The sequence below is a fragment of the Sciurus vulgaris genome (genome assembly GCF_902686455.1).
Source record: "Sciurus vulgaris genome assembly, chromosome: 4".
Lineage (NCBI taxonomy): Eukaryota > Metazoa > Chordata > Mammalia > Rodentia > Sciuridae > Sciurus > Sciurus vulgaris.
This window is the reverse complement of record NC_136464.1, coordinates 48,376,014-48,388,120: the sequence shown is the minus strand read 5'-3', so window position 1 is coordinate 48,388,120 and position 12,107 is coordinate 48,376,014. Positions and strand designations below refer to the sequence as shown.

The 12,107-nt window shown below is 48.9% G+C and overlaps 1 protein-coding gene across 1 annotated transcript; it reads right to left on the bottom strand.

Moving 5' to 3' along the window:
- On the bottom strand, positions 1–11,317 carry PLAC9 (placenta associated 9). The gene is made up of 4 exons (XM_079138004.1): positions 11,140–11,317; positions 2,027–2,118; positions 587–710; positions 1–134 (listed from the first exon to the last, which is right to left on the bottom strand). Exons 1-4 carry the CDS (start codon positions 11,201–11,203, stop codon positions 124–126), a joined length of 291 nt encoding a protein of 96 aa, XP_078994130.1. The 5' UTR covers positions 11,204–11,317; the 3' UTR covers positions 1–123.
- Positions 11,318–12,107: the final 790 nt, after the last annotated feature.

Below are 12,107 nucleotides of genomic sequence, written 5' to 3'. Positions count from 1 at the left end.
TCAAAGGAGTAGCTTTTATTTCACACAAAGGTAGGAAAAGGAGGGCGGGAAGACATGGCTGCGTTCGGAGTTGCCCTCCACGAGGTACCACCTCCAGCCGCTCGGCTCCTCAGCCTCTGCTGCTCAGAAGCGATCTGAAAGAAAGGGGTGACCCAGAGTGAGAAGCAGTGGGCACAGGGGGCCCTTCATCTCCATGGTGTCAGTCCCTCCCCAGTCCCCTGGAACACACAGGGCTCAAGAAGGAAGCAGGCGGCAATCCCACCATGGCCCCATCGGTGAGGTGCGGGCCTTTCCTGAGGGGGATTTGGGGTGGATCAGGAGTGGGTGCTCGAAGGAGGAGGAGGAGGAGGAGGAGGACGGAGGGGCTCCGAGGCGTGCCCAAGGCCGCAGTCGGAGGGAGCAGCTCTCCCGGTGCGGGCTGTGAGTACTTCTGGAATCAGCGCCGGGCTGCCGCGGTGCGGGGCGGCGGAGGGGCTCCCTGCGGGTCCAGGCTGCACTTAAGCGGCGGAGCAGCCATCTCGCGCGCTCGCCCGGGCCCAGAGCACCGAGGCCAGGGACTGAGCTCTCTGCCGCCCGATCCGCTCACCGTCTCCGAGGAGGTCTGGGGCGGGGCTGAAGGGCCCGGGCGGCAGGTTCCAGGCCAGCTCCTCCAGCAGGTCCAGGAGGCCTTTCACCTCTGCCTCCAGGTGCTCCACCGCCTTCTCCGCCGTCTAGAGCGGGAGAAGGGGGACGAAATTAGGGAAAAGAGTGGGGCCCACTTCTGCTCAGTTGGCCTCGCTCCAAGGACCACTGGGTTCTGTGAGGTGCAGCGGAGGAAGAACTGGGTGCTGGGGGTCTGGTCCTCATTCGGGCTCTGCCCCCATCTCCCTCTGTTTCCGCAGGTGACAATGTCCCAGGCAGCTTGCCCTCTAAGGCCCCTCCCGGTCTGGCACTCGTCAGTCTCGGCCGAGGCTTGGCAGGGGGGCTCCTGACCCCTTTCGCGTTGGGACTTGGCAGCTAGAGTTCATATTCCTTTTGTTTTCGCGCCCCCTGGTGGCTCAGATGCCAAATAACAGGTTTGGGATTTTGAAATGTTCTTTTTTTTTTTTTTTTTTTTTTTTTTTTATTGTTGTAAACAAACAAATGGGATACATGTTGTTTCTCTGTTGAAATGTTCTTTATTTTGGATTCTTCGCTTTTTTGGGTCATGGGCCCTGTTGGCAGTCTGATGAAACCTACAGAACTTTTCAGAATAATGATTTAAATGCAAAAAGTAAATACTGGAGTAGTAACAATAAAATCAACTTTATTAAAATATTCAAACGTTAAGTAAAAATTTTGATATAAAATATATGTATTTAACTCACTAAATAAAATGATCTAATATCAAGTATAACAAGTAATACCATTCTAACATAATAAGGAGTGTAAATGGCTTGCTGAGATATTCCTTATTTTGTTGTTGTTGTACTGGGGTTGAACCCCAGGGGTGCTTTACAATTGAGCTGAACTACACATCCCCAGACCTTTTTACTTTTTAGTTTGAGACAGAGTCTTGCTAAGTTACTCAGGCTGATCTCAAACTTGGTAATCCTCCTGCCTCAGCCTCACTAGGATTACAGATGTGTGCCACTGCACCTGGCCCCTGTTGAGATATTCCCAGTGACTATAATGGCATGAAATTATTTGTGTTTTCTGTTGAGGACAAAGTTACCATACTGTTCTACTGTGAATACGAACACAAAATTTCAACTAAAGGTCTGCAACAATATGGTTGTAAATTCTCCCCCACATAAGTGTATGAACCCCAAGTCATGAATCATGGTTCTATCACAAAACACAGGGACCAGATTTCTACCTTCTTTAATTCTGCATGGAGCTGGTCACCTGAACAGCCCAGTTAGGGCAGCAGGATGGTTAATGCAGTGACTGAGGGACAGATTGAACTGGATTTCCTGACATTCCAAGGTAAGCTGTGTCTGCCTCCACTGTCCTGGGAGGGAGGTGGTCCTTATGCTTCATGTCCCTGCCCCAGCACCCTGATTACCTCTTCCATCAGGTCTAAACGGCCTTGGACAGCGATGTCACAGCCTGTGCTCCAAGAGGGGTCTCCTTGGGAGGGGCTGAGGGGTTCAGTGGCTGTGGAAAAACAAGTCTTGTCACTGTGGTCTCCCTGTAACACAGAGATCCTGTAAAACTGGACTTAAGTGAGGTGGGTCCTGAAAGCCCCTCAAGAGTAGCAGAGAAATGCTCAGGTGCCACCCGACGTGCATGTTGCCACCACCCTATCGTCACTTGTCTCTGCAGCTGCAGTCACCTACAGACCCAAGTGGGCTTCATCAAGGAGGCAATGTCCGAACTGGCAAAAGTCAGGAAAGGAAAGGTTTCAGCCAGGGAGAGGCATGAATAAGGACAAACCCTCCTGGGAATTTGGAGTGACCCGAGAACAGGGAGAGGGATCTGGAAAACAAAGCCAAAGGGTAGATCTTTATCCCAAGGCCTTAAAAAATAAGCACAATGTTTGGAGCGTTATTTTAACAGATGAGTATTTGAAATACAGGGAATCACTTGGAAGGGGAGGTCTTTGGAGGCAGGAGCTTGCTGTGGCAATCAGGGTAAGGAGTGATGAACAGGGAGTAGCAGAAGGAATAGAGGGAAGGAAAATGAACGGGGAAAGTTGGATGTGGTGGTGCATGCCTCTAATCCCAGCCACTTGGGAGGCTGAGGCGGGAGGGTTGTGAGTTTGAGGCCAGCCTTAGCAATTCGGTAAGACCCTCAGAAATTTAGTGAAATCCTGTCTCAAAATGAAAAATGAAAAGTTTAGGGATGTGGCTCAGTGATGAAACACCCCTGAGATCAATCCCCAGTACCAAAAAAAAAAAAAAAAAAAAAAAAAAAAAAAAAGGAAGGAAGAATGAGTGGAGCTGTTTTGCTGTTTTAATAGTAGCGTTGACACTGGTACCAGTCAGTCATAGGTGGCATTTGATGAGTGTTACCAAACACCATGCTGTGGGCCAAGCAACCATCCCTCCAACAGCCTGCTATTATCCCCAATTTACAAATAGGCAAATTGATGCAAAGAGGGCTGAAGTGCCATGTCCAAGGTCACCCTGCTAGTAAGAGAAGACCTGAGATTTAACCTACTCAACTTTGACTCATCGTCCCCCCCCACCCCCCACCACGTTCTCTTGGCACCACCAGCCCTCACACCAAAAGTTTCAGAGCCCTGGTTCTGTGCTCAGCTTTTGGAGTTGGTGGCTCTGAGCTGCCTGTGGGGCGTCAGAGTTGTCTAGCACCTGGAGGAATGCCGCCCCTCAGGATGCTGTCCCGGAGGTCAGAGGAGTGAGGAGCTTTACAGATTCTACAGAGGGTGGTGGTGGGGGACCGCGTGGCTCAAAGCAGGACAGCAACAGAAGTCCCGCCTAGCGCCACCCAGCACTCGTGCCCAGGCAGCATGTGGATGGGATGAAAGGACAGGGGCAGCAACTCAGATCCTGGAAAGCTTCTCGTGATGCTGGGGCGTGAAGGAAGGGAGATCAGATCGCCAAGCCTAGGAAAGTGTTTCCTGTTGTCGTTTCTGTTTCCTTAAGCACTGGAGAAACATGGCCATGCTTGTAGCCAGAGGGACAGGAAGGAAACAGAACTAAAGGAATGTATTTCCTGCAAATGGGAGGCCGTGGGATCCAGAGGGGAGACCCTCAAAGGAGGACAAAAGGGTTGCAGCAAAAAAGGGTCAAGGTGAACTGTTCAAAGGGCCCAAAAGTGTGTGCGGGGGTTGGGGGGCGGTCCTCACCTGAAGCCCTCCAACACTCTGTACAGTGAGATGGGGCTCGACTGCTGGATCTCAGGTGGGAGAAGGGCTAATTGACTTGTTGCCTTTTAGGAATTCTGTGATTGGGCTGTGAAGCAGCCATTAAAATGGTAGCCATGGCGAGAACAGTTACACCCTGGAAGCCAGCAACTGCTTTTTTAAACTCTGAGAACCAGTTCCTTAGTGCAGCACTGATTGGGGGACTTGAATCAAGAGCAGGTTCAAGGGGACGTGGAGGATGAGGCTGTGCAGGAGGACCCTGCAGGAGTTGTCACCAAAGGGGAGCTCCGGAAGCACCCATTGCTATAGTTTGGGTCCTGAGAGTCCCCAAAGGCCCATGTGCGAAAGGCTTGGTCCCCAGGATGCTGCTATTGGGAGGCTCTGTGGCCCTTCAGGCATGGGGGGGCGGGGCTCAGGGGAGCACCCAGGTCATTGTGGGTATGCCCTCAAGGGGTTTGTGGGATTCCACTCTGCTCCTCTTTTTCTTTTCTTTCTGACTGATGAGGTGAATGGTCTGCTTTGGCACAGGCCCCACCATGATGCGTTGCCTCCCCTTAGACCCAGAGGGGCCAGGTAGGCATGGTCTGGAACCTCCAAAATGCTGAGCCAAAATAAAGTTTTTCTCTTTGTGAGTCAGTCACCTGAGGTGTTCATTATGGTGATGGCAAACTGACTAATACAGTGCCTCTTGCAGAGAACAATTTGCTTTTTCAATTCTTTTTTTGTTGTTTCTGTCTACTGAACTTAGAAAACCCTCCTCAAAAGACAATGGTGGTATTGTTGAATTTGGGGAGGGAGGAGGCTGGTATATAAAAATGAGTCTTTTAGAAACCCATACTGAAATATGTACAGCTAAAATGCTATGATATGTTGGATTTACTTCAAAATACTCTAGGCCTGGTGTGGGGATGGTGGAGAGGCGTGAATAGGCACTTAGCAAACAAGATCAGCCAAGGATTGGCCATTGGGAGGTGCCCCCCCATTCCATCTACATTTGAGTATATGGTTTGAAATTTTCATAATAGAAGCCAGTTGCCTGAGGGAGTTATTAGTGAAAAGCAGAAGCTGTCCTGCACTGGATGCAGAGGGAGGATAGTTTGGGAGACCCCACCTGAAGGGCTGCGCTCCATTCTGGGCTGCCATCATGAGAAAGCTTTTGAGAGGCAGGGGAAGCTCGGGAGGTGACCCTGGTCTCATTTGTCTTAGCTGAAACTAGGATGCTCAGCCTGGAAAGACTTTGCAGAGCAAGATGCTCTTGCCCACAGGGTGGGCTGTCCCAGGAAGAGGGGGTCTGTCCTGGTGTGAGCCTGTGAGCAGGCACACCCGGGGGCCTTTGTGAAGTCCTTTCCCTGGGTGTCGCCTGCCTCCTCAGACCCTACTTTCCTCCTCTCCTCCCACCCTTTAAGAAGCATGCTGAGAGGAAGCAATGCCACCCTGGTGGCAGAGGGGGCTCCGCCTGCTGTGGATGCTCGGACGACGTGGATCTGCCCCCACCCCCATTGGCCTCAAGCTCCCTGTTCCCAGCGTGCCTGCGATGAGGTCTAACTTGGCTCCAGCATCTCCCCAGGGAAGAGGCTGGATTGAGGTCATTCTCCACACGGCTCAGCACTAATCTCTCACATCTGGACAGAGCTGTGCTCTGTGCACCGCTGCACCACTGTCCATGAGCTCATCCGGACCTCTGAGGGACTCCTGTGAGAGATACAACTTGGAGTGGGCCCTGACAACCTCCCTGCCCAGCCCGCCCCACACTGGGGGCTCTCCACCCCAGGCTGGGGGCTGCTCGTTGCTTTGGTTTGAATGCATTTGGGCCAAGAACACCCTGCAGGCCCATCCACAGCCTGGCTCAGCCACTAGCTATCCTGGACTATGAGAAACTTCCGTAGCCCTCCTGAGCCTCTGCAGCTTCCTGTGTAAAATAGGGTGGGGCTAACCTGAGGCCTCCAGATGTAGCTCATCCAAGATGCTTCTCTGCCTTCCAGGGCCGCCTAAGAGGCCTCAAAAATTATCTCCAAAGATAGAAGTGAAAAGTAAAGGAAAAATGTCCTTCTTGGAGTAGGAACTCCAACAAGGCAAAAATTGTGCTCCTTCCATTTCTCTCTCTCTCCATCCCCTGCCCCCACTGCACACATATCCAGCTGCCAGTAAGCTCAGCTGAGGAGTGGGAAAAGGCAGAAGGATTATCATGGTGTTGCTTGAAGAGCCAAAGCTCTGGCTCCTCAGTGTCCCTTCCTTCCTTCCTTCTGCTCTCTCTACCCTGCCAGTTGGGAAATGGACCTCCTGGATGCTGGGCTGTTTTCTCTGGCTCAGCTCCTGCTCAGGGCCTGATGTGCACCCTGGACAGTGGCCATGGGTGGAGAAGCGTCCTGCACTGGAGAGAGCAGGCTGCCAGAGGGAGCCCAGAAATCAGGGGTGGTGCTGGGTTGGCCCAGTTAAAGAGACCTGGCCACCAGGTCCTGTCCTCTGGGGTAGAAAGTATGGCCTCCTCCCACTTACAGACCTCACAGGGAGACCTGTTGGATCTGGGACTCCCAGAGTAAGCAAGCACCCACAACTCAAGTGATTTCTGTGTACTGGGTGATAACTATTTTCTCAGTAGCAAGTCTAAAAGTTGCCTCCCAGATCATCAAAGTCACATTCTATTTTTACCTGCAGTAAAATAGTGGCCACTGGGAGATTAATTATATTTGATCACATTCGACATAATAGAAAAATAACTTTAACCACATCTAATACTCATATAAATATTTGTGATTCATTAGAAACCATCAGTGGCTTTTTTTTAAGCAGTAAAAAAAAAAAAAAATACATAAAGCAGAAGAATGCTACTTTGACGTGAGTGCAGGAAGAACTTCAGTATGTGGAGCTGCTCTGGTTGAAACAGGGACAGGGACCAGCCAGTCCTGTAAGAGAGCGCAGATTCTGAGAGCTCAGATTTTTTTGTTTTGTTTTGTTTAAAAGGGGATGTGATCTAGTTTCCTTGTTCTCTGGTCATTTTCTAGATCTGGGTGGGAGCCTTGCGGATCACTGAGAGTTTCCCAATGTCATTCTAATGCATTGTTTTGGGTTAAGTTAGTATTTTGCTTAGAAAACAAGTTAAGCTGCTGTAACAAGAGCCCCTGTTCATTACACTCATGTTTATTTGTCTCTGTTTTGATTCAGAGTTGGACTGGCTGGCTGGCTGGCTGGCTGGCAACTCTGCTCTCGAGGTTGGACAGGAAGTTAGATTACTTCTATCTTGGGATACTGTGTTTTTTTAAACCACTGATTTATAATGGTAAACACACCCTCAAACCCCAGGATTCTAAGAAGGTCCCAAAAGCCTTCCAGGACAAACCTCTCTCTGTGTGCTGTGGAAAGAACGCAGGGTTGGTGGTTGGAGACACTGCGTTCTGTGTGCCCTCTGCCTGTCACCCAGCTTCATCTGCAAGGGATCTTCCCTGCCCTGCAGAGTATGCAGGATGGCTGGGTTGATTCAGCCCTTGGAAGAAGCCTTGGAACTGCCAAGTGAAGTACAAATACCATCCAGAGGTCTTTCTAGGTGAGGAGACTGCGGCTCAGGGAGAGGAAGGCATGGAGCAAGGAGGTCAGGAAGTCAGACCAGGACTTCCGCTCTCTGCGTGGAGGCAAGCACTCTAGATCACTCTAACCAGGTCTCGAGATGGAGAAGCTTCTGTTCTAAGGCTAAACCCATGCAGGGGTCAGGGGGTGCAAGTGTCCAAGGGATGCTCTGCTGCAAGCCAGTCCCGCTTGCTGGATCTTGACTTTCTGTGATTGGGCATAACCACACTCTACATTCCAAGCTATTATTGATTTGGGATGGCTTATTAAGTGCCAAGAGTTTGGTTTTTTTTGCTTGTTTTTCTTAAGTGCTTATATGCATTATCTCATTTGAATATATCTTGAGGTCTTTTAAATTTTATTAATTTTTTTTTACAGACTAGAAAACCAAGGATCAAAGAGATTGAGTGACATGCTGAAGATTACAAAGTTGTTAGGCGGTGGCAACAGAATTTGAGTCTCACTGCCTGATACTGTCTATACTGCCCCCTAGCAGTGGTGTGATTTTGTGTAGGTGAAGGGTCTCCCATCTCTGTAAAATAAGGGCAGGACAGGTATGGGGCAAAGATAACATGGTCACATGATACTTTGACCTCTCTCTCTCTCACCTTGCTTCAAAGTGTCTCAGTGGTTCACCCCCCATTTTGCATTCAGGATCCTTACCGCAGACCTCCAAAAGCAAAAGCAGAATCCCAATGGCAGACATAGGGAAGGTGGTGGAAGTGATGGTTCAGGACCCACCGCGTGGGTGAGAATGCTAGTTAAGACTAGACTTGATTTGGGATTCCTCTGACAGTAAAAAGGAACTCAGCTGAAGCTTTACCTTAAAAGAAGGTCTCGACAGGCAATACAAACCAGTTCACTTTACTCAATATACAAAGAGCTTTTATAGGTCAATAAGAAAAATCCCAATGCCACAATTGAGAAAGTCTAAAAAAGTTTATAAGAATCTGTACAAATGACCCAGATGCCTTTGAAGAAAAAGTCCAACCTCAGCAGTAATCAAATAAATGCAAATTAAAATCTTAAAGACTATGTATAAAGTATTATTGTAAAGAAAATTCTACCTGGAATTAGATCAAACTTCTAGATTTAGGCTTCCATTTATAGAAAATAGAAGAGGTAGAGGAACACTTAAATGACACCAACAAGATACAAATAGCAAAATCTAAATATAAACAACTTTTCAGGACAAAGAAAATTTAAGAAAAAAAAATTAAGAAAAAAATTTTAAGAAATTTTAAGAAAGAAAACAAAGAAATTTTAAGTAAAAAAAAAAAAAAAAAAAAAAAGGAGGGGGAGAGAGAAAGAGAGTACCTACATATTTGAAGAGGGTTAACAGGAGTATCAACAAAATGCAATGTATATCACCTTACCTGGATCAAACAAATGATATGTAAACACATAGGATGCAATTAAGGGCATTTTAACAAATTGAATATTGGATCCTAAGGAATTGTTCATTTTGGGGAGTGTGATAATGATTATTACAGTTATGTTTATTTAAAAAGTATTTATCTTCACTGGGCATGGTGGTGCAGGCCTGTAATCCTAGTGGCTTGGGAGGCTGAGGCAGGAGGATTGTGAGTTCAAACCAGCCTCAGCAGAAACCCTGTCTTTAAATAAAATATAAAAAAGGCTGGAATGTGACTCAGTGGTTACTCACTGCTGGGTTCAACGACTGGGACTAAAGCCAAAAAAGTATCTATCTTTTAGAGATACACACAGAAATATTTATAGATGTTTATATTTATAGATGAAAAGGCATGATGCCTGGAATTTCTTTTAAAATGATCCAGGAAGGAGAGAAGAGGTGGGCTTATAGATAAAACAAGATCAGTCATGGATTAGTACTTCAGGCAGGTTTATAGATATGTTTTACTATATTCTATGTTTATGTACTATTATTTTGTATTCTGTTTTTGTAGCCTAATGTTCACATCATAAAAAATTAAGGAAAACTCTGTACCCCAGAAATATGTGTAATTCCTACCATCAAATAAAAATTAAAAATATATTTTTTAAATGTTAAGAAAAACAATGGGATATTGTCTGAAATCTGTAATGTTATAAATGAAAATGTTTTTACATGAATGCATTTATACTTTCCTCTTTTCCATCTGTAGCAATGAGCATGAATAATCAGAAAGAAAAATAATGCTTAAAAACAGATTTAAAAGGTATTATACCAATTGTGGTTAAAGGAGCCGCAAAAAATCACTTTGGGGCATGGCGGCTCCTCTTTCCTTGAACACAAAAAGGATCTGTGCCCCTGCTCTGGAAGCCTAAGCTGAGCTGGGAGGGGGGTCCTGCGGAGGGAGGCCACCGGGAGGTCAAGCACTGTGAATAGAGCGCTATGCTGGGCAGAGTCCCCGCCCCTCCTCACACAGTCTTGTGCAGAAGCAGTTGATTATCGTTAAGAGGTGAGGAAACTGAGGCTGGGAGGGATCCGGCTTTCTGAGACCTAGATTTGATGTGTGTTTCCTGCTGGGCACCTTCCCTCATCCTATCCCTGAAGCCAGCCTGGGGGGTGACTTGGTTCTCCCCAACTTACAGAGGATGAAACAGCCTCAGAAGTGTAAAGTGCCTTACCCAAGGTGGAAGTTCCCCAGGATCAGGACTGCCTGGGTCAGGTCACCAGTCCCTGAAAGCCACTCAGATACTTCTATCTCAGCAGGGCGCTTCTGCCTGCCAGGGTCCAGCTGCCTGACTGAGGGGGCAGCAGGGCTGGACACTTGGAGAGGGCTCCTTGGCACCATCCGAGACCTGAGCGTTCTCACAGGGACAACGGGGATGAGCAGTTACTGTTCCCTGGGTAAATGGGAATCTGGCTTGTAAACTGTAGAGTACTGTGCATTAAGCAGAGGGATGTGCCTCTGTGTACAGTGTAGGGCAGGATGTCCCTTGCCATGAATCACCCTGTGTCTTCACATCTCTCCTGGGAAGGGGCAGCATAAGACTGCAGGAGTGGGTGGGACAGGGACAGCGCAAGGTAAGGAACCCAGATGATGGCCTCTCCCTCCTGTATGCCCCTCCCCCTCCCCTTTCACCCCGATCCAGGGCAGCTCTGACCTCAGGAAACTGGAACCCTGGAGGTTGGCCTCCACCTGCTTGCAGAATACCCTCAGGCCACCTGGCAGGGGAAGCAGGGCCAAGGCAGTGTCCTCTAAAGCCAGACCAGGTCGCCTCCGTAGGCCTAGGGGGTGGAGCTGGCCTTCAGGGCTGCCCCACCCAGCAGACTTGACCTCCACCCACAACTGGCCGCTGCCTCTGTCACTCGCTGGGCCCCTGTCGTGGGGCTTCTCAGCTCTCTTTCCCCTTTGGTGGCTCTCAAAACTTTCTCTTTTCCTCTTTTCCCTTTCTTCTTGCCTTTCCAGCTCCTCTTTTTTTTTTTTTTTTTCCTTCTTGTTCTTTTTTCTCTCAAACTCTTTTCTTTCTGTCCTCCTTCATATCCATTCACCTCATCTCCAAAGCCTCTTTCTGTCTCAGCCTCTCCTTTTCTCTGTCGGGCTCTCCGCTGTCCTCTATCGCTTGTTCTTATCTCCATTTCTCTGCCCTTCTCTGCCTGTATGCTCACACCGCTGTCCCTCTCCCCCTTTCAGCATCTCCATCTCTCTCTCTCTCTCTCTCTCTCTCTCTCTCTCTCTCTCTCTCTCTCTCTCTCTCTCGCCAATGGGACTATCTCTGTGTCTCTTCCTCTATGCGCCTCTTTCTCTTCCTCTCTCATTCATACTTCGCCATCTGCGGGTCTCCCTGGGTCCCCTGCCCGCGCCCGGGGTCCCACTCACCCGCCAAGGCGTCCGCGGCGCGGAGCAGGGCGAGCGAGGCCAGCGCGCAGAGCAGGAGCCGCATGGTGCCGGCCCGGCAAAGCTCAGCGCGGTGTCTGCCGGCGGCCGCCCTCCCCAGGATCGCGCCGGGCCGGCCCGGGAGGAAATGCTCCAAGTCTGAGCCAAAATTCCTGGGCGGCTCCGGGCTTTCTGGTTCCAAAAGATCCGCCCCCTCTAGAGGCCCCGCAGCACCCCGCGGATCTCAGAGACCCCGAAGGCCAACGGGATGGCGTGCCAGCCAGAGCACCACCCCAGGGAAGGGCCGCCCTCCCGGCTCCCCAGCGCCTCCTGGGGGTCCTTGCGCAGGAAGAGAGGATATGGGGTGGGGATGTAACCCCAGGAGGCTGCCCCGGGGATCAGGGGTTTATTATGAGCCCATTTCACAGATGGGCAGACTGACCCTCAGAGAGAAGTGCTTTCCTCTATGTCACCGCAGGATGGCATAGGACTTGAAGCCAGACTCTTAGGAGCAGGAGCTTTTCTGTCTACCCAGAATAAGGATAAGAAATTAACTCCAATGCCATCAGCTTACATCTGACCCTGAGAGGGAAGTTCAGGCACTGTGTCTGCCCTCCATAGAAACTCACTGCTTTGGTAAAGAAGTAGCAGCAATGTTAAAAGACATTTTCAAACAAACTAACTAACTAACTAACTAACTAACTAACTAACTAACTAACTAACTAACTAACTAACTAACTTATGGCTGTCATACAGATGTAAAACGAGCATGTGCCAAAGATTTTATTTAGCTCATTGTTAATGAGGGAACAAGAAAGATTGTTAGAAGCAGACCTAAGGCCGAATGTAGATGTGGAAAACGGCATACCCCTGCAAAAAGAATCGAACTGAGCTCTTGCACTCCTAGAGGGACGGGAGTCACTTGAACCTATAATAGATAGAATTGCATATCTGCAGACAAGAATTATTTT

Excerpts from the sequence above, each read along its gene's own strand:
- PLAC9 (XM_079138004.1), bottom strand. The coding sequence starts at position 11,203 with ATGCGGCTCCTGCTCTGCGCGCTGGCCTCGCTCGCCCTGCTCCGCGCC. Across the intron at positions 2,119-11,139 it reads CGCCGCGGACGCCTTGGCGG|CCACTGAACCCCTCAGCCCC; the intron begins GTGAGTGGGACC and ends GTTTTTCCACAG. Across the intron at positions 711-2,026 it reads GTTTAGACCTGATGGAAGAG|ACGGCGGAGAAGGCGGTGGA; the intron begins GTAATCAGGGTG and ends CTCCCGCTCTAG.